We start from the raw sequence: 18061 nt of genomic DNA on the forward strand, positions 1-18061 counted from the left end.
GAAAGGAGAGTAGACGTGGTCAAGGACAAAAAAGGTCGAAAGCCGGGACGGGAGAGTAAACATGGTCAGGATCAAAAACGGGTCGAAGACGGGGGACAGACAGGAGCAAAAAACAGGTTGGAGTCAGGGTCGAAAAAAAAGGCTTGCCTAGAGTAAACTGAGGTTTGCAGATAGACTGACAAAAAGGGACAGATAGGAGTTGGTTTCAATAGGGACAGAGAGCCAATCAAAGTCCGAGGCAGTTGGCACCAAAGGAGCGGGCACAGGTGAAGCATATCGGTATTCATGACATATAAAGGCTCCTATAATTCCCAAACTGGCCAGAGATTTGAAAGTGTGCCTTATCACCCAATGCGCTCTATATAATGCGAAATACCAGTACATAATATTGTAAATGCAGACAGTATTTATTTGTGCGCGTTACTACACAACGTTTAATGGTATACTGCTGTATTTTTGCAATGTTTGATCAATTGAAAAACATCACTGAACAAAATCGCAAGACATTGCATGTAACAAGATTTGGACCGATTCGCACAAACATTTAAGCTGAAGCCTCTACTGAGGATAAGCGGTGCAGATATTGGATGGATGCTTACCTAGTGTTTATGTTGATGGTAGAGTAGTCAAAGCGGTGTTTTGAATTTTTTTGTACAGTATATTGAAAAATGAAGCCTTGTTTTTAGGTGAAATATGGGGAAAAGTATGACATTAAGTCCTTACCATTAGATACAACAGCAAATAGTCATTTGTTAGAAAGTTTAACTTTTCCAAATTTACTCCATACTACAGTATTGAGCTAATATCCTTTCGATTATGGCGACAGTGTGTATTGTTCTATCACTTGATGTTGAATTATGGTGTAGTGCAACTGAAAACGTTTGCTAAAAAGCACAAGGGTGAATACAAACTAGGGAGACTTAAAGGGATTAAACCGCACAGTTTTTTGGCCAACTTTTTGAGGTTTTTGTGTACCCATAGAAGCAATATGGCGGACAGGTCTGTCCACGCCCTTTAGGTGAGGGTTATGTTATGTAAAATTAATAATAATATCTCTACCTACGAGTTTGTATAAAAAATGACTGTATACTGTATATGATAGTTTGTGTATTTTTGCTTAGTATCTAAATCAATATTGGGGTTTTCTTTCATGAAAACGTTTTTACCGCCAGGAGGCACTAAACAGTACACACGGTCTTTTTAACAAAGAATTGTTGAAAATATTTACTGTAAACATGTTAACTTTTGTAAAATGTCCACGCCGGTAGCCGCCACTGGCGCTGAATGTGTTTAAAAAAATCAACCTTCATGGTTTTGGTTGCTTTTGCAAATTATCGCCCATTTTGCATTTTAATGCAAGGCCACCATTTGCATGTCAAATATTTTGTTGTTTTCCTCCTTTGGTTGCCATAGCAACTGATTTGTCTTTGTTGCATAAGATGATTTTTTTCTTTTTTTACAGGTGTCTCGGCGCAGCTGACCAACACTCGCCTGAGGAGGAACACCTCGGTGGGAACGCCCTTTTGGATGGCACCAGAGGTGGGTCCACTTTTTTCCACTGTTTATTTCTCTAGCCATTCATGTTCGCCATTTGGCTTAGGCTGTGGCTCACTGCTAGCCGCTATTGTTATTGTTTGATGCCCTTGCAAACAAACTCAGACAAGTCCCATGATTCAGGCATTTTGCGCTTCTTGTTGTCTACTTTTTCCCCTCTGTTTCCTTGTCTTGTCAACCGTGTTAACCACTTAGCATCTCCTGCTTCATCATTTAGTATCAATCTCCTTCCACAGATTAATGTCAATGAGTACCCTCATCTGGAGTTTTTTTTTTAGAAAATTTCCCTTCTCCAGCCACTCATGAGAGCCACTTGGCTGCAGGCTTTGGCTTGCCGCTAGTGAACTAGCTTTAGCTAGAATATCTAGCTGACGAATTCAGCAAATATTAAGTGCCGGTAAGTCTGGTTAGTTAAAAAGTGGAAATACTGAGCTAGCATTAGAAATCAGCAAATAATTGGTAACTCCAGTTAGATAAAACATTAGGTAACCAGATAACGTTAGTGCACCAGCATTTGCTGGACCAACTTCAGCTATTTTTCCCTTTCAGCCGCTCCGGGTATTTCTCAAAATTACACGGATCTTTTGTTGTCACTGGCAGAGATTAACGCAATACACTTGAGCTTCATTCTAAGATACATCCACTTCTTGTGCTTTATTATAACTTTCTGTCACTTTAAAGAAAATAAAAATCTGTTGGCTAAATGGTAACATGATTGTGTCAGATTCGTTTTTAGCACCTATAGAAAGTCATTAGACATTATTTTTGCACAAAATATACACACAAAAAAATGCCTTTCGATTAAAGGTGGTGTATGTAAGTTCAAAATATTTTACTTGCTGATGCTATCTTCTAGCTGAAACTGTCATGTCAGCTCGTTTTGTTATGCATGCAGATGTGAAATCTGCAGATGTACTTGAAAAAGCTCTACCTTTTTTCATCTTTTTTGGGTTTGGGTTGGCATTTGGACTGTATTTGAAACAGCCTTTTTCTTACTTTCACCATTTTCATGAAAAAATTGAAGAAAACAGCAAACACGTGGGATGTCTTGTTTATATTAACTTCGAGGCTATTTTGCATGCCGTGCAAATGTCACATCTCGATACAAACTGCGTGCCGCCGCCATCGCCAGATTTGAGTTTGAATTTGTACCGGTCGCCTCGGACAAAGCTCTGGATTATTGTTCATTAACTGTAAATCCTTTGTGGTAAGTTGTATACAAAAATAAGCTTAAATTTGCAATACTCACAATTACGTAATTGCCTATTATGTGATTTTTAATCTGCATTTATTGGAGTATTTTTGGTGATCTTTCGGTATTTTTTGTTTTATAATAATAATGACATTTTTCACCCTTTTCATCAATTATATCTGGCTCATTTTCCGTCACTGTAGTTTGAAAAAGACTTATCTCTGAAATTCAAATTCGTTTTCTAAATCGTTCGTCAGTGGTAAATTTAAGTCTTTTAAAGAGTAATTGTTTCGAAAATCTGCCAATCTGAAATGAAGCTTGTCATCTTTGACTTTTTTAGGACTGTTCTCTTCTCTAGCCACTCATGTTAGACAGTTGGCTGCAGGCTATGGCTTGCCGCTAGCAGCTTTTGTCATTGTTAGCTGCTCCATGTAAATAAATAGTAAAGCTAAGTCCCATAATACAGGCATCTGGTGCTTGTTATCCTCCGCTTTTGTTCCTCTGTTTCCTTTTCTAGTCACTCATGTTAGCCACTTGGCTGCAGGTTATGGCTTATTGCTGCTTCTGTCATTGTTATTTGCTCCATGTAAAGTAATAGTAAATTATGTTTTTGGGGTGTAAAAGTAATCGTGTTAGGGTCTGGTACGCCCCCTTCCAGCAGAGGGCGCCAACCATGTTTGGAATTGGGCACAGGTGTGTCCAATCACCACACACCTGTCCCTAATTATCCTGACCCTTTATAATTCCTTTTTTTATTTCCACCGTTTTTGCTGGATTAGCTTTGGTTTTTGTTTCTTGTTTGGGCATTTTGTAAGTTGCTTGGTGCCCAATTGTTTGTTTGATACTTTCTTCCATGTTTTTTCAATGGTTTACTGTTTGTTAGTAGTTTAATGCCTACTTGTTGGTTTGATACTTTCTTCCTTACTTTTCCATTTCGGTATTTGTTTCTGGTTTGAATCATGTTAGGTTTTTGTTTTGTTCGTACATTGTGTTGTAACTAATTCCACCATTCATTCCTCGCCGGACAACCGACGCTTTAAACTCAGCGCTCACGAACGGCCACAACGCCGGGAGCTTTTGAAGATCTCGACAAATACTACAAAGAGTTCAGCTAAGTCAAATGATTCAGCAAAACTGAAATTTGGTCTGTTAAATATTAGATCGCTTGCTCCAAAAGCTTTACTTGTTGATAACATTATTCGTGATTATAAACTTAACTGTATGGGTCTTTGTGAAACGTGGTTACGCCCGGATGAGCACTTAGCGCTAAATTATGCCTCTCCCCCAGACTACGAGAGTAGTCATATAGCACGCACGCTGAAAAGAGGTGGTGGTGTTGCGCTAATCTCTGAAAAATCGCTCAAATTTAATACACGTACCTCTAATAATTACAAAACGTTTGAGGCTCTTGTGATGCGGTCCCCTCAATTGTCAATTGATGTAATAACTATCTATCGTGCACCTGGGCCATACACAACTTTCTTAGACGAATTTGCTGAACTTTTGTCTGAACTAGTAACCTATGCAGACAAAATTATAATTATGGGAGACTTTAACATTCATATGAACTCCCCACACAGTTCACTTACTATTGCGTTTAGTTCTCTAATTGATGCATTTGGTTTTACTCAACTGGTTGACTTGCCAACCCATAAAAATGGGAACACGCTAGACTTGATTCTGACTCGAGGAGTTTTAACCTCAAACATTATGGTGCTACCGTGTACTACTGTTATCTCTGATCATTATTTAGTGACATTTGAGGTGCTAACTAAATGTAGAGTTAATAAAGATGAGGGATTTAGCGGACGCAATATAAGCACTGGCACAGTTTCTGAGCTCTTTGAACTCCTTCCTGGAGCAGTTGCGTCCTTTCCTAAATACAATGGCTCGATTGACTCACTCATGAATGAGTTCAATACCACCCTGACTAGTGTGCTGGATTCAATAGCGCCCATAAAACTAAAATCACGTCCTAAAAGACGCACACCTTGGTTTACTGATGAAACTAGAACCCTTAAAAAAGAATGCAGGAAATGGGAGAGAAAATGGCGCGCTACCAAGCTTGAGGTTTTCCATCAAACCTGGTGTGACAGCTTGTTAAAGTATAAAGCGGCCCTTGCCTCTGCAAAATCGGCCTACCTTTCGAAGGTGATTGCGTCTCAAAAGAACAACCCCAAAGCCCTTTTTGACACTGTAGCATCGCTTACAAGGCAACAGCCTATCGCAGACAGTTCGACACACTCTGCTCAGGAGTTAATGGTCTTCTTCACTAAGAAGATTCAATGCATACAGGAAGAAATTGCAAAAGATATTGTTAGTACCACACGTATTAAAGGACTGAAATTTACAGATGCACGACAGGGTGGCTGCCCTGGGAAAATGGCCGGTTTTAGTGAACTGTCACTTGATGATCTCAAACAAGTGGTGAATGCGGCCAAACCGACAACTTGCCAGTTCGACCCGCTCCCAGGTTCACTTATTAAAAGTCTTTTTAGCGTCCTTGGGCCTTCAGTTCTAAATATTATAAATACATCACTCTCCTCAGGTGTAGTTCCAGCAGCTTTTAAGTCCGCCGTTATTAAACCCACACTGAAACGACCCAACCTTGATCCAGAAATATTAAGTAATTACAGACCTGTGTCAAACCTACCTTTCCTCTCTAAAGTACTCGAAAGAGTAGTGGCACAGCAGCTGAATGCTTTCATATCCGAGAATAACCTTTTTGAATCCATGCAATCAGGATTCAGGGCTAACCACTCTACTGAGACAGCTCTGATCAAGGTAACAAATGATCTCCTAATGTCAATGGATTCTGGCGCTTCATCACTTTTGCTGCTGCTGGATCTTAGTGCTGCTTTTGACACAGTGCGCCACAATATCCTACTAGAACGGTTGGAAAAATGGATTGGTCTCTCAGGAGCTGTCCTCTCGTGGTTCAAATCCTACCTCTCAGATAGGACGCACTGTGTTAAATATGGTGAAACGACATCTGAGCCCTTTAATGTTACCTGCGGTGTTCCGCAGGGTTCAGTGCTCGGCCCCCTACTTTTCAACATTTACATGCTTCCATTAGGTGATATTATTCGCAAGTACAATATCAGCTTCCATTGCTATGCAGACGACACTCAACTATATCTTCCGTTGGAGGAATCTTCCACACTAAACTGTGGAAATTTGGAGGCCTGTCTCACTGAGATAAAAGAGTGGATGTCACTCAATTTCTTGCGTCTTAACTCTGAAAAGACTGAAATGTTAGTCATTGGTCCTTCTAAATGCCGGGACTTATTCTCAAAAACTGCTGTGAACATTGACAAATGTCACATCACACAGAGTGACTCAGTTAAAAATTTAGGTGTCATATTTGACCCTGATCTATCCTTTGAGATGCATGTAAAGCAAATTACTAGAACTGCCTTCCATCTTCGCAACATTGCTAAAATCCGTTCAATACTGTCTCAGTCTGATGCGGAAACAATAATTCATGCATTTGTTACCTCCCGTCTCGATTACTGCAATGCACTACTCTCCGGTCTCCCGAAGTCCAGAATCAAGTCTCTTCAGCTAGTACAAAATGCCGCAGCGAGGCTCTTAACCAGGACAAAAAAGTACGATCACATAACACCGATTTTGGCTAACCTGCATTGGCTCCCAGTTAGCCAAAGATGTGACTTCAAAGTTCTCTTAGTATTGTACAAAATCATACATGGACTTGTTCCCTCTTATCTTTCAGATCTGATCTGCCACTATGTCCCGGTCCGAAGCCTACGATCTGAGAGTGCTGGTCTTCTGATGATCCCGAGAGCAAAAAAGTCTTCTGCTGGTTCGAGAGCGTTCTCCATCCGGGCACCGGTGCTGTGGAATGCTCTTCCCCCTGAGATTCGATCTGCAACCTCAGTGGAAATGTTTAAATCTAAACTTAAAACTCACTTCTACTCCATTGCATATGAATAACCTACTCCTCTTGTCGGTTGAAAATAGTTTGTGTAATATAGTGTAACAATCTGTGAAGCCCTTTGAGACTCTTCGTGATTTAGGGCTATACAAATAAAAATGACTTGACTTGACTTGTTGTTATGTGACCATTTGTTTGTTATTTTGTTCCTTGCATTTTCCTTTTCCGTTTGGTCTCTTTTTCTGGGTTGACTTTGTCAGGTTTAATTTTATTTGGACATTCCTTTTGTTCTGTGACCCTTTGTTTGTTTGTTACTTTATTGCATTATTTTTATCACATCTTCCTCAGTTTCTGCTTCCCCTCTCTTGGGTCAACCCATAAAACATGACAAAATGTTCTCTAAAACTTTTAAAAATGATTATTTTTAATTTAGGTGATTGCATGTGAGCAGCAACTGGATTCCACATATGACGCCCGCTGTGACGTCTGGTCGCTCGGCATCACAGCCATCGAGCTAGGTGACGGAGACCCGCCCCTCTCGGAGCTCCACCCAATGAGAGCACTCTTTAAAATACCCCGGTAAAATACCTCTCTGCTTCGTTTTCGTAGCGCCCAATAACTGCCTTAGTCGTATGATTTATGACTACTATTGAAGTAGACATTGTTACAAATAAACAAAAATTGATTGTTATTTGAAATGAATTGTCTTTACTGTAATTGATATCAATGTTGGGGAACATTGTATGCAATGAGATTAGACATGGCACTCCATGGTAAAATGTGTAATAAAGACTTTGAAAACAATAAAGAGAAATGAACAACAGGATCAATAAGCAAAAAACACAACATAGTGCTTAGACGGTGGGCTAAGTTAGAATAATAGTGCAATGAAAAAGAATAACGCATACTAACAATTGTGTAGTAACATTTAGCAGCAACTAAACCTTGTCAATTAAATTAAAGGCTGCCTCATATAGTTCACATTCACACATAGAATTAAAAAAGTAGCATAGAATTTAAACGTAGTTCAGTTACCAATATGCTAAAAAATGGATGTTAATTTTAACCAGGCAAGACAGAACACAATATAATTTGGTAGGCAGTAACTGAGATAGCAGTGATTAATGATAAATATTGGTTATTTCCAAAATTATTGGTTATTACCTGATATGACAAAAATGTGCAGATGACACCCAGTGAAAATTATGTCAGTTCTGTATAGATTTGAGTTGGGTATTATGACAGCTTTACGGAAGAAATTCTGAGTCTATTTGTTCTGGTTCGAATGGATCTGTATTACCTACAGAGGGTATCAGGTTGAACAAATGGAAATTGGGGTGGGTGATGTGTTTTGCTCAGTTCAGACATTTGGGATTATAAATGTCAGTCAAGGAAGGCAATGGTTTGCCAATGATCTTTTGTGCAGTATTAGTCACCCTCTGTAGCCTCTTCCTGTCTACTAGTGTGCAGCTAGAGTGCCACAATGACCTCATGAAATAAGATAACGCAGAATATGTTGGAAAAAAGTCAGATGTAGATCGAATAAGTTGCAAGCTATATGTTTGCATGCTCGTTTAGGGTGGTGAAAAGCCCTAGGGAAGAAGCTCTCTGAATCTGTTTGTCCTTGCTTTAACGGACCTGAAGCGTCTACCAAAGGGCAACAGGTTAAAGAGGTGGTGGCCTGTGTGGGAAAAGTCCTTTATATTGTTGATAGCCTTGCTGCAGTATCGCAAATCATCAATGTTCTCTAGATTGGGCAGAGAGCAACCAATGATCTTCTGAGCTGTGTTGATTACTCTTTTTAAGTTTTTCGTGTAGGATGTTCTTATTTTTGTATTTTGCTTTTTGGGTCAACGCTGTAGATTAGGCGGCCACCATGCAGCTTTCGCAGAATTCCTGTGACAGTTGCTTCGGACCTTCAGGCTCTGTGTCCTCACCTCTCTGTTTACATCTCATCAAGCTTTGAGACATTCTTGCTTTATAGGCATTCTTTTTTTCAAACAAACAAAAAAGCATAACTTATAAAAGGCAAAATCATATTCATGATAAAATATTACAACTGATATTCCTAACCTTACGAAGAAAATACTCAATGATCACTGGGTTCATTCTTTAGAGCTACCGTATCATTCCGGCCATATGTGGCTCTGGAATATACGTGGCACCAGCCATAAAATGCCGGATAAATAAAGAAAAAAAACTAGTCAATTAAGACACTTTGTTACTTTTAAGTCAGGGGTCTCAAACCTATTTTAACTTGGAGACCACATGGTAGAAAAACATAAGTAACGTAGTAAATTAAGGGCATAAAAGTGCCTTAGCTGGAGGCTTGGGGGTCTTTTTGGAGGTTCGCAATAAAATTGTGATTAAGATAAAACGACCAATCAGGTTTTTCATGTAATTTTTCATTACTAAGATTTAATATCTTGTATTGTTTATCTACTTTGGATAAAAAAGAAAAAAACAAACAATTTAATTCATTTCCACTACAGTTTATTTAACTTTGGGAAACTCACGCAGACTACAGTTTGTAAAGTATTTTTGACACCAATCGAAATGACTGATGTCATGGTTTAAAAGGCTTTCTGATTTTCATTCTTTGAATGAAAAGAATTATCTGCATATGGGAACTTTGCTTTTAGAATTCATACCTGTAACAGAAAGAAGCTAAAGCGTTTTTAAACTTTTGCAAAGACACCCAGGTGATCTTTTTTTCTTTTCCATTTTTGTATAAAAATAACATCGGAGATGGGGTTCTTCAATGTTTCCTGGTTGATCAATGGTAGTCAGTAAATATTGTTACAGTGGGAGCTGTGTGAGTGGCACTTGACAACATCCAGCGGACATATACAAACTGCAAATCATATGACGCCACGCAGCAATTTTTTTTCTCTCTTATTCTTCTCTCAGCATTTGGCCCTCGGCCCATGAGCATGACACATGTACTTCTATTAGAAATCGTGCTAAATGTTCTAGTCTTTTACAAGGCTAACCGCTTATTTTAGCTTTGAGCAACATAAGCGCGTGCAACTGCGGCTGTCAAAACAAGACGGGCACTAATTTGCCCGGCTGGTGTGCGTTTGTCAGGTAGATAAGACAAGAGCTCTTAAGAGCCCCTGTCGGCTCTATTGGACGCGTTAAATGGAGGTGGCGCGTCTGCTCGTTCGGCCAATTTATCGGCAAAGTAAATAAAAGGCTCCCGCATTTTGATGGGCCCTTGTACGGCGGATGTGGAAATTACTGCAAATTAGTCGACCTTTGCATTATGAGCTGTGGTGGTCGGAGAAGCTATCCTATAAAGGCAAACACTAAGTAGGATTTTAGAAAATTATTTATTTACAGAAAAGGAATTGGTGTCGTAGTGTACAGAAAAAGAACAAGAACATTTATCAGGATCTTAAGAATTCAAAGACATCAAAGCCACACTAACTCAGATTTGACCACATATCCCTGCCACATCATGTTAAAACGCAAAGTACATCTAAATGAACAAAACATTAAAATGAAGACACAAGATATGTTAAAATACCAAAAGCGAAATTAAAAGGATGACAACATAGTAAGAATTCCTACACGTAGACAGAACAAGACTATGATGACATGACGATGAAATAAAATGCTAAAACAATAACTAGCTCTAACTGATATAAACATGAAAGGAAAAAAGTATATGTTGTAATATTAACTAGTTCTAACTGAATAAAACATAAAGTAAGATGACTGAGTAGATGTTAGAAATACAACTCTAACTGAACAAAACTCAAAAAAGAGGACAATATGGAGTTATGTTGGAATACCACCTAGTATTAACAGAACAGAATAAAACATGAAAGGAAGACGACACAGGAACATTCCCACATATGGACAGATTGAGAGTGCCATGACTACAAGAACAAGAAATATAATGAAGGCGTACTTAATAACTTTCACTGAAAAACGTGAAAGAAAGACAACGCAGTATATTTGGAAATGTGAAAAAAGATGACGCAGGTTATGTTGAACACAAATCAGATCTAATTGAACAAAACATGAAAGTAAGAGGATGCAGAATATGTTGGAATACCAACTCGTTCTAACAAAACAAAACATGAAAGAAACGGCACGAGAAACATTCCTACGCGTTGTGAGAACATGAACTAGAGTGCCATGGCAATGACACCATAATGTCGGAACACTAACAGGCTCTTACTGAACAAAAACATGAAAAAAAAAAACTGCAGAATATGTGGGAACGTTAGCTTTTACTTGAAACACTAACCAGATTTAAACAGAATAAACCTATGAGACAAGGCGGGAAGTTGGGCCGGATTGGACTACCTTACCTGACGAGCCTTCTAACCCACGGGCCCTATTTTTAATACCTTGGTACAGCAAATGAGTGTGCAATTGCATAATTACCCAATTGGGGATTTCTTTCTCCAGTAACCCCCCGCCCACCCTCCAGCAGCCCGAACTGTGGTCGGACCACTTCAACGACTTCATCAGCAAGTGAGCGCCTTCACATTCTCCTTGGGCCAGGGAGGAGGGGTTGTTTGACCCACGCCTGCGATCTCTTCGCTCAGGTGCCTCATCAAGGACTTTGAGCTTCGGCCCAACGTGGCCGACCTCCTCCAGCACGTCTTTGTCCGCCAGACGCTCAACAGAGAGAAAATGTTGCAGAAACAACTCATCGAACTCGTCGATCTCAACCAGCAGGTCGGAGTCGTCGAGAAGACCAGGTACGTTTTTACGAGTACAAATATTAGACGGGGCTATGGCCTGGCTAAATAACAAGTCAGGCCATCTTACTACTATGGAAACCCGAGTGGCCTTTTTGCCAAGCTAGCTTGTCCTGGTTTTTGCACTCAAGGGATTCTTACCGCACATAACTGAGCCCAAAATGATATGGTCTCCGAGTCCCGTCATTCAGGTCTACTCCGCTTTATTTTCCACTGTTGATTTCTCTAGCCACACTTGTTCGCCAGTTCAGTTAGCCGTATATGGCTTGCTGCTATAGTCATTGCTTTGTCCCTCAGTGTCACTCGCCTTCAATACCTGAGCCCTTCATGTTACGGTTGCGATCATTTAAGCTCCTTCCACTTTTTTCCACAGTTCCATTTTTTTAGCCCTTTGCGATAGCCACTTGGCTCCAAGTTATGGCTTGCTGCTATTGTTATCGTTAGCTGATGCTGCTTCATCACTTGCCTTCCTTACCTAAACCAATCGTAATGGTTGCTGAGGACCGTCATTCTGGCATCATCTAGTTTTTTCCACAGTTTCATTTTCTGGACATTTATGTTCGACATTCGGCTGCATCTGATGGTCACCAATTACGGTCATTTAGGATCCTTCGACTTTTTCCCACTGTTTCCTCCTCTAGCCACTTGGCTGTAGGCTATGACTCCCCCTAGTTGCTATTGTTATTGATAGATGCTCCTGCTTCAACACCTGCCTTCCATACCAGAGCCCAGCATGTGATGGTTGCTGAGTCCCGTCATACTGGCATCTTCCATTTTTTTCAGTTTCCTTTTCTAGCCATTCGTGTTAGCCACTTGCCTGCAGGTTATTGTTTGCAACTATTGTTATTGTTAGCTGCTCTTGTGTCGTCACTCTCCTTCCATTCGTCACTCTCCTCCATACTTGGGTAAAACCCGTCCTACAAGTGTCTTCCGAATTTTTGCACAGTTTTGTTCTCTAGGCATTCCTGTTTGCCATTTGGTTGCAGGCTATAGCATTTTTTTTCGAATACGGACGCTTCAACTCCATTTTAACCCCTCAACGACCTCTACTACTGAATCACTGTCACTTTAAGACCATACTCACCCTTGCATAAGTTTGAGGAGAGTTGTGTAACAAAACCGATAGCTATTGTAAGTACTTTTATTCTTGCCAAATGAGTAAACCTTGCGATGTGTCACATCATCCACCTACATCGTCGTGTTGCTACTTTTCCATTGTTGACCTTTTTTTCTCAGACTATTTTTGTCGTTTAAAGCCAGCACGGAAAAACAGACAGAGGCCAAGACAGTAATGAAAGGTAACAAACATGTACTAGAAAAGACGCTTTAGACGGCGTCTTTTCGATGTTTTTATTTATTTCATCGAGTTACAGATGCCAGATGATGTCAGTTGGTGAACACTGAATGTGTTTACTAAAAATATTGAGAAAATGAAAATGCTACAGAACTATTACAAAAAACAAACATTCATACTAATGTTGTCAATAACAAACAAGATTTCAAGCAGTGGTGTTCTCACTTTTTTGTCCAATGATTTAATGGATGATGTATTTAGATTTTATGTATTGCGTCTAAACTTAACAAAGCAACTGATGATTTTCACAGACAACAAAGTAAAAATATTTCTTAGCTTTTTTAAACCCCTCCTGGTGTATCCAGCTTGATAATGTTTTGATGTTTTAATATTTTTATTCAATGTTTTCCTGTGATTAAAAAAATCTAATACATGAATACAAAGAAAACTATATTCTGTATATTTTGTTTTATTTTCTTATCGAAGGCACGAACGCATACACACCAAAAAAGGAAACAACGTAAAGCCGGAGCGGGAAGAGGGTGACGATCTTGCCGCTTTGGAAGTTCTGGACGAGGTAAATTAAAAGAAAAAAAGGAAAATATTTGGCTGCCATGGACAGCTATAGACCTTAAAGATCCATTCAAGCAATGCGCCATGTAGAGCAACAGACGTCAAAGATCCTTTTTACCTAGGCTGCCATGGATGGATATAGATGTCAAAGATCCATTCCAGCTAGGCTGTCATGGACTATTGTAGAGGTCAAAGATCCAATTTAGTGAGGCTGCCATGCACGGTCATAGACCCTAAAGATCCATTCTAACTTGGCTGCCATGGACGGCTATAGACATCTAATTTAGACAGGCTAATATGGATGGTTACACAGTAGATGTTAAAGATCCAGAGCAAGGATGGCAGTGAATTAGTTCACAAACACATATTCTGTTAAAACAAGAACAATATATTATTTTCATTTTATTTTGGTTCTTTTTAAGGATTCGGTGAGCGAGCAACTGCAAGAGCGCTATGGCAGAGATCAGATCTACACCTACGTGGGCGACATCCTCATTGCTGTCAACCCCTTCCACAAGATGCACATTTATACACCTCAGGTTGCAATCTCTTCCTGCACTTTTAGGATTATCACAAGGATCGAAACAATAACAACCAAATATGACGATAAATTTGTCACATAACACTGCGCTTTAATATTCAATCAGCTGGCACTACTTGTTATATATATATATATATATATATATATATATATATATATATATTACACTTTTATGCATTAGTAAATATATTATAGTTTCATTTGGCAACAAAAAATAGAAATAAACCCAAATTGCACTGCTAATTCTTTTATTTTTTATCTTTTTATTCATTTCAAATCAGTACAACAATGAAGGCAAACATTTTATATTTTTCATTGCTCCTACTTGAGTCTGTAAAGCAGGGTGAGTTGGTTCAGGTATAAAACTGCATTCACTTAACTGTTAAAATAAACCAGTTAACACATTCAATGCCAAACAGGAAAATCTTCTCCATTGTTTGTAAATAAATATATTGTGTTAAGAAAAGATCCCTTGTCATCCATGATTATAATGTATAGGGTAGGCTACAAAACTAGGGCTTAATTATGGCATTATACTGAAAAACAACAGTAAACTAAAAGTTTTAAGTTGAATTTCTTTCACTGATCTGGCCCGAAACTCAAACTGAGTTTAACATCTCCGTATTAATCCATTGATAAAGTCAAGCTCTACTTTCTGGAGATAAGTTCACAGAGACTGTATCATTGTTAACAAAAATAAAAGCAGACACAACACACTTGTGCTTCTAACTCTCGACAGTACAGTAAAATGTATGTGGGTGCAAAGCGCTCGGCCAACCCCCCGCACATCTTTGCTGTGGCCGACATCGCCTACCAGTCCATGACGTCGTACAACTCCGACCAGGTGGTTTTGGATTATTATTTTCATTTATTTTTTCCTCCAAATTCAAACTGACGCTCACATCCCCCCAGTGCATCGTCATCAGCGGCGAGAGCGGCGCCGGGAAAACAGAAAGCGCTCACCTGCTGGTGCAGCAGCTTACCATTTTAGGAAAGGTGAAGACCAAGAGATGTCAACTACCTGATTGAAAATTACAGTATATTTTGTTTTTCTCCCCCTGTTCTCCTTTAGGCAAACAACCAGTCCCTCCAGGAGAAGATTTTACTGGTCAACAGCCTGGTAGAGGCCTTCGGGAATGCCTGTACAGCCATCAACGACAATTCCAGCCGTTTCGGGAAGTATTTGGAGATGAAGTTCAGTGCCAGAGGAACAGTGGTCGGTGCCAAGATATCTGAATACCTGCTGGAGAAATCCAGGGTCATCCATCAAGCTGTGTAAACTTTTCTTTTTCATTTACCAGGAATTATTTCATATAGAGGCGAATCGAACTTTAAGGCGCAAAAAATAAAAATACTGTAAGGGCTAGGGTTGCACCAGAAAATAAATTACAAAAAAATCTGTATACCTGCATTGATCGATCAGTCTGACTATATCACTGATCACAATTGCATAACATTGAATGCAACGGGAATCAAATCCAGATAAAAAGCATTGTCGGAAGTAAATCGGTCATCCTAAAAGATAAAGAAGAAGATAAATAAATGTATGGCTGCACGTATTGAAAACGCTTCTCACTTACACTGCTTAATTTGAGCTAAGAAAAAGGAGAACACCCTTCGCTCTACTCTTACTTATAGTACCATGACTAAAAATAGTGTGATATCTGGCAATGACGAATTATCGACTGATCAATAATACCACAAATATGATAACACATTTGTCTACATATAAGGCGCGCCGGATTATAAGTTGCACGTTTACATTTCTAGCCAATTGTGTTATAGTCAAGAAAATACAGTATTTATTTTGTAGAATACAAAAATTTATTTTGAATTGACTGGGTTGATTTTACCTTCGTATTTGTATTTTGTCTTTTTCACAGGGGAGAGAAGAACTTCCACATCTTTTACTACATCTACGCTGGCCTGGCCGACCGCAAAAAGCTGGCCCACTACAAGCTGTCTGACAGCAAAACACCAAAGTAACTCAAATATAAACATGTTTTGTATTATTAAACCACCATTGTGTATAATGTAGCGACCCTTAGCAGAGTAAAGATACTTTTTCATTTCAATAGAACATTATTAATTCAAAAGATCAGAAAAAAACACAAATACTGTCTCATGAGCATGATTTATGTGTAGAATTGTGTTATTATACAACACAACTTGACAAAGCTGACATATTTGGCGGCTATTTTATGACTACAGCAGCCTGAATGACAATTTACCAAAGTTAAGTTGTCCTGATGGTGTTTTGAGCACCTAACAGGCACTTATTGCACAAAGATGAGCTCTGCACGGGATGGTCACCAAGTCGCATTATTTTCTAATCTTCCACTTTTTCCCAAAGTTTCCCATTCTAGCCACTTGGCTGCAGGCTTTGTCTCACCACTAGCTCCTTTTTTTATTTTTTGCTTTTCCTGCTTTGACCTTCAGTGTCACTCGTCTTCCAGAGCTGAATGTCGCTGAGTCCTGTGATTTTGGAATCTTCCACTTTTTTCACCACTGTTCTCTTCTCTAGACACTCATTTTAGCCACCTGGCTGCAGACAATGGCTCACCGCTAGCCACTATTGTTATGGTTAGCTGCCCCTGCTTTGTCCTTCACCGTCACTCACCTTCCAAGCTGGCCGTGTAAGAGAATGTTGTCCCGAGAGACATCTTAAATTTTAATTCTACAGTTTCCTTCTTTAGCCAGCTATGTAAGTCACTTAGCTGCAGGCTATGGCTTGCAGCTAGCCACAATTGTTAGCTAAATAGAGCTTGCTTCGTTTTTCCACAGCTGAGCCGATTATGTGATGTTTGTTGATTCTAGTAAATTAGGCTTCTAGTGCTTGTCATCTTCCACCTTTTTCCAGTTTGCTTCTCTAGTGATTTTTTTTTTCACTAAGGGGCCGGTCACACAGACATTTGCGGCTGAATCACGGCTAAAATTTTGCGTTTTTTTTTGCCCGTGGTTGCCCGGGATGGAAAATGCGCAAAATTTGACAACCCGCCGTTCGTCTGTGGTAAGGCCGGAAAAAAGACGCCGGCGACTGTTCCGCTTCCTCATCGCGTCATTTCTGCGTCATTTTCTCGTGTGGACCACGGGTATAAAAGCTCCCGAGCCGGTGTTGTGCCCAAATCCGACTCCTACGCCACACACCCACCCCCCCACACCCTCGCGTGAACGCGCATTCTGCTGCGATCGCTTTTAACCTTTTTATCCGCGTTAACAAACGCATTTTGTAGAATACGATCGCACTTTATTGTTTAAATAAACGCGTTATATAGACTAGGATCTCCCGATTATTATAATTAGCTCGCTTTATTGTTTTAATAAGCGTTTAATATAGAATACGATCGCTTCTGATGAAAGCGCAGCAGAATGCGCGTTCACGCGAGGGGGGAAGGATTTACCGGTTGATTACGTTCACAACAAATTTAAAGTCGGAATGGATTATGTTGTATTACATTCCCAACGAATGCAAGACGAAGTGGATTTGGTTATATGTTCGCCATTACATTCCCTATAAGTTAGATAAAACGAGGTAAAAATGGTTGGAGAAGCGAGGAAATGCAAATCTCGGCAGGGATGTATTTCTCGGGCTGTAGAATTCATAAACGCTTTAAACACAGTCCCGTGAATATCAAGACTTCAAGCTATGGCATCATATTTATTTTAATATTTTGAAAAGAAATGTCAAGAAATAAATTTGGGTTAAGACGAGATCACTACGCTGACGGGGAGGTGTTTATTGAGGGTAATTGTTTTATCCATTTTGCAAATTATCCATTATAAATCAGTTCATAACACGTTACAAAGCTTAGGAGCCGGGACTCTTACTCCCGGCCAAAAGGGGTTTTGGGGTTTTTAAGGGTTATTGTTCTATCTTCGTTATTCATTATCCATTATCCGTTATCAGTCGGTTCATTATACGCTACAAAGCCTAGGAGCCGGGACACTTACTCTCAGCCAAAAGGCTAGGCTAAGGTCCTAGCCCTAAAGCCTTGTTGCGATCATTGCGAATGCACCGTTCCCGGAGGTACTGCAATTCCGGGCCGATGCGTGGAGTGGACAGCGCAAGCTCTAATTCCATCTCCGGAATGCAAAAATCAAAAGGCCAAGCTAAGCACCTGGTTTTGTTTGATAGCTAAGGACCTAGCATCAACCACAGTTGACGCAGTTTCAAATCCACCGCTGGCCAAAAGGCCAAGCTAAGGACCTAGCATCAAAGCCTTGCTACGACCGTTGATAATGCACCGAAAGATTTATTCGAAATGAAGAGAAACTACGCTGACGGTGATCCATG

General features: G+C 39.8%; 1 protein-coding gene and 1 non-coding gene across 4 annotated transcripts in view; one reads left to right on the top strand and one right to left on the bottom strand.

The window, feature by feature from the left end:
* myo3a (myosin IIIA) overlaps positions 1-18061 on the top strand; it is a 76628-nt gene that overhangs the window by 25272 nt on the left and 33295 nt on the right. For 2 of the 3 annotated variants that reach the window (XM_088321908.1, XM_088321910.1), the window contains exons 8-18: positions 1463-1539; positions 7075-7220; positions 11064-11129; positions 11204-11359; positions 12616-12657; positions 13140-13230; positions 13649-13765; positions 14507-14611; positions 14680-14763; positions 14840-15042; positions 15651-15749. In XM_088321908.1, coding sequence (XP_088178034.1) covers positions 1463-1539; positions 7075-7220; positions 11064-11129; positions 11204-11359; positions 12616-12657; positions 13140-13230; positions 13649-13765; positions 14507-14611; positions 14680-14763; positions 14840-15042; positions 15651-15749 — 1186 coding nt within the window. The remainder of the gene's footprint in view (positions 1-1462; positions 1540-7074; positions 7221-11063; positions 11130-11203; positions 11360-12615; positions 12658-13139; positions 13231-13648; positions 13766-14506; positions 14612-14679; positions 14764-14839; positions 15043-15650; positions 15750-18061) is intronic. The other variant, XM_088321909.1, reaches the window with a different exon arrangement.
* On the bottom strand, positions 17773-17970 carry LOC148348084 (U2 spliceosomal RNA). Its single transcript, XR_015847788.1, has one exon. It is a non-coding gene; the product is annotated as a U2 spliceosomal RNA (small nuclear RNA).

Source organism: Urocampus carinirostris, chromosome 18 (genome assembly GCF_059441175.1).
Source record: "Urocampus carinirostris isolate Australia breed hairy pipefish chromosome 18, RoL_Ucar_1.0, whole genome shotgun sequence".
Taxonomy (NCBI): Eukaryota; Metazoa; Chordata; class Actinopteri; order Syngnathiformes; family Syngnathidae; genus Urocampus; species Urocampus carinirostris.